The 1817-nt window shown below is 44.9% G+C and overlaps 1 protein-coding gene across 1 annotated transcript; it reads left to right on the forward strand.

The window, feature by feature from the left end:
• LOC127566286 (uncharacterized) lies at positions 1-716 on the forward strand. The gene has a single exon (XM_052008304.1). The coding sequence runs from the start codon at positions 264-266 to the stop codon at positions 714-716; it is 453 nt and encodes a 150-aa protein (XP_051864264.1). The 5' UTR covers positions 1-263.
• Positions 717-1817: the final 1101 nt, after the last annotated feature.

Genomic DNA, 1817 nt, shown 5'->3' on the forward strand with positions numbered 1-1817 from the left:
ATATATGTCGCAGAATAATTTAAACATTCAAATTATAACGATTATTTGTTGGTACACATTTGTTTTATTTCTTTGTGGTTCCCCTTTCTTTCGTGCGAGGCAGATACATAATTCTGTCAACGTAGTCTGGCCGTGGGCATGAGTGAGACAGATAGTGTTCGTCATAACTCACCACACGGTGCGTGTGTATTGGAGGGTGAGAAGGAATTGAAAAGGGATCGACATGAATTAAAGAGTCAGTCGAGTTGTGAAATTCAATCAACATGCCACGCGCCAGAAAACGTTTCGCCGAAAGTCCGGTCAAAGACTCGGATAATGAATCCTCGTCATCAGAAGTGGGATTACCTCCGCCTCCAGCCGATGATGCAAATCTTTTGTCAATTTTGGAGATGCAAAATCGTAATTTCGCTGAGCTAATAAAACAAGTGCAGTGCTCTCAAAATGAACCAAAAGATGCCAAAAACATTGTTCTGCCAAAGTTCAACCCTGATCGTGCAGGATCAGACGCTCTCTCCTGGTGTTCAACGGTCGACTACATCTTGTCCGAAAACCAGCTAGTGGGCAGCGCTCTTGTAATGTCCCTCAGCAAATCACTGGAAGGCACCGCATCTCACTGGCTCTCGCAGACATGTTTTCCCGGCATTACGTGGACGCAGTTCGAGAATTATTTTTGCAATATTTTTCTGGAACGGAGACTTTGGCCGCAACCGTTATGAATTTGCTAAATGCACGCCCAAACGAAGGAGAGTGCTTGTCGCTGTATGGAAGCAGAATGGTCACATCACTTATGGCCCGCTGGAAGTCACTTAGCGTCGAGCAGATTGCAGTATCCGTTACGTTGGCACATGCAGCTGGGATAGACAAACGATTGCGCCGTTTGGTTTTTACGACGGATATCAAAACCAGAAACGAGCTGCATCAGGAACTCAAAGCCTTTTCGTTCGACACTAGACAGAACCAGCATTCGAGTGACAACTTATCAGCACCCCAAGGAAAAAGAGTCAGGACTATGTCTCACATCACGTGTCATAATTGTGGCAAACCCGGACACAAGAAGGCGGAATGTCGCTTTAATAAAGAGGCAACTCAGCGTCAGCAGCCCCGTAATCAACAATTTGGAGCAAAAGATCGATCATCCGTGATCTGCTATAAATGTGGAAAAGCTGGACATGTATCTACTGTGTGCCCAGATCGTCAGGAGCGTCCGCCGATGAAGAGCAATACCATCAAAGACGTAAACATATGCACAGTACTTGAGCCCTTAGGAACGTTGCTGCAGTTTGGTGAGTCGTTCCAATTTTACTTCGACTCCGGAGCCGAATGTTCCCTCATCAAAGAGACTGCATCACTAAGATTATCCGGCACTAGAATAAACAACGTAGTGACATTGAGGGGTATAGGTGGCAACTCTGTTTGCAGCACTTTACAGATATTGGCGAATGTTTTAATTTGTGAGCGTTCTTTCGAAATCTTGTTTCACGTAGTTTTAGACAATCATATCAAATACGACGCTCTGATTAGTCGGGAAATTTTGAGCCAGGGCATCGGCGTGACAATTACATCAAGCGCGCTTATTATGTTTAACGAAAAGTCTGTATTACCTGTCGTAGTCTCCGAATGCACTCCTGACCTGGCTGGTGTCGATACCGATTTACATGGACAGGATAAAGACAAACTGCTCTCAATATTACAGGGGTATTCAAATTCTTTTATAAACGGTATACCACAGAGCCGCGTGACTACGGGACAGTTAGAGATTCGCTTGATTGATCAGAATAAGACGGTTCAGAGACGCCCTTACCGATTGAGTGTGGAAG

Source organism: Drosophila albomicans, unplaced genomic scaffold, assembly GCF_009650485.2.
Source record: "Drosophila albomicans strain 15112-1751.03 unplaced genomic scaffold, ASM965048v2 utg000142l_pilon, whole genome shotgun sequence".
In the NCBI taxonomy this organism is placed as follows: Eukaryota; Metazoa; Arthropoda; class Insecta; order Diptera; family Drosophilidae; genus Drosophila; species Drosophila albomicans.

Bases quoted from the DNA above. Each gene is read 5' to 3' on its own strand.
- LOC127566286 (XM_052008304.1), top strand. From the start codon at position 264: ATGCCACGCGCCAGAAAACGTTTCGCCGAAAGTCCGGTCAAAGACTCG.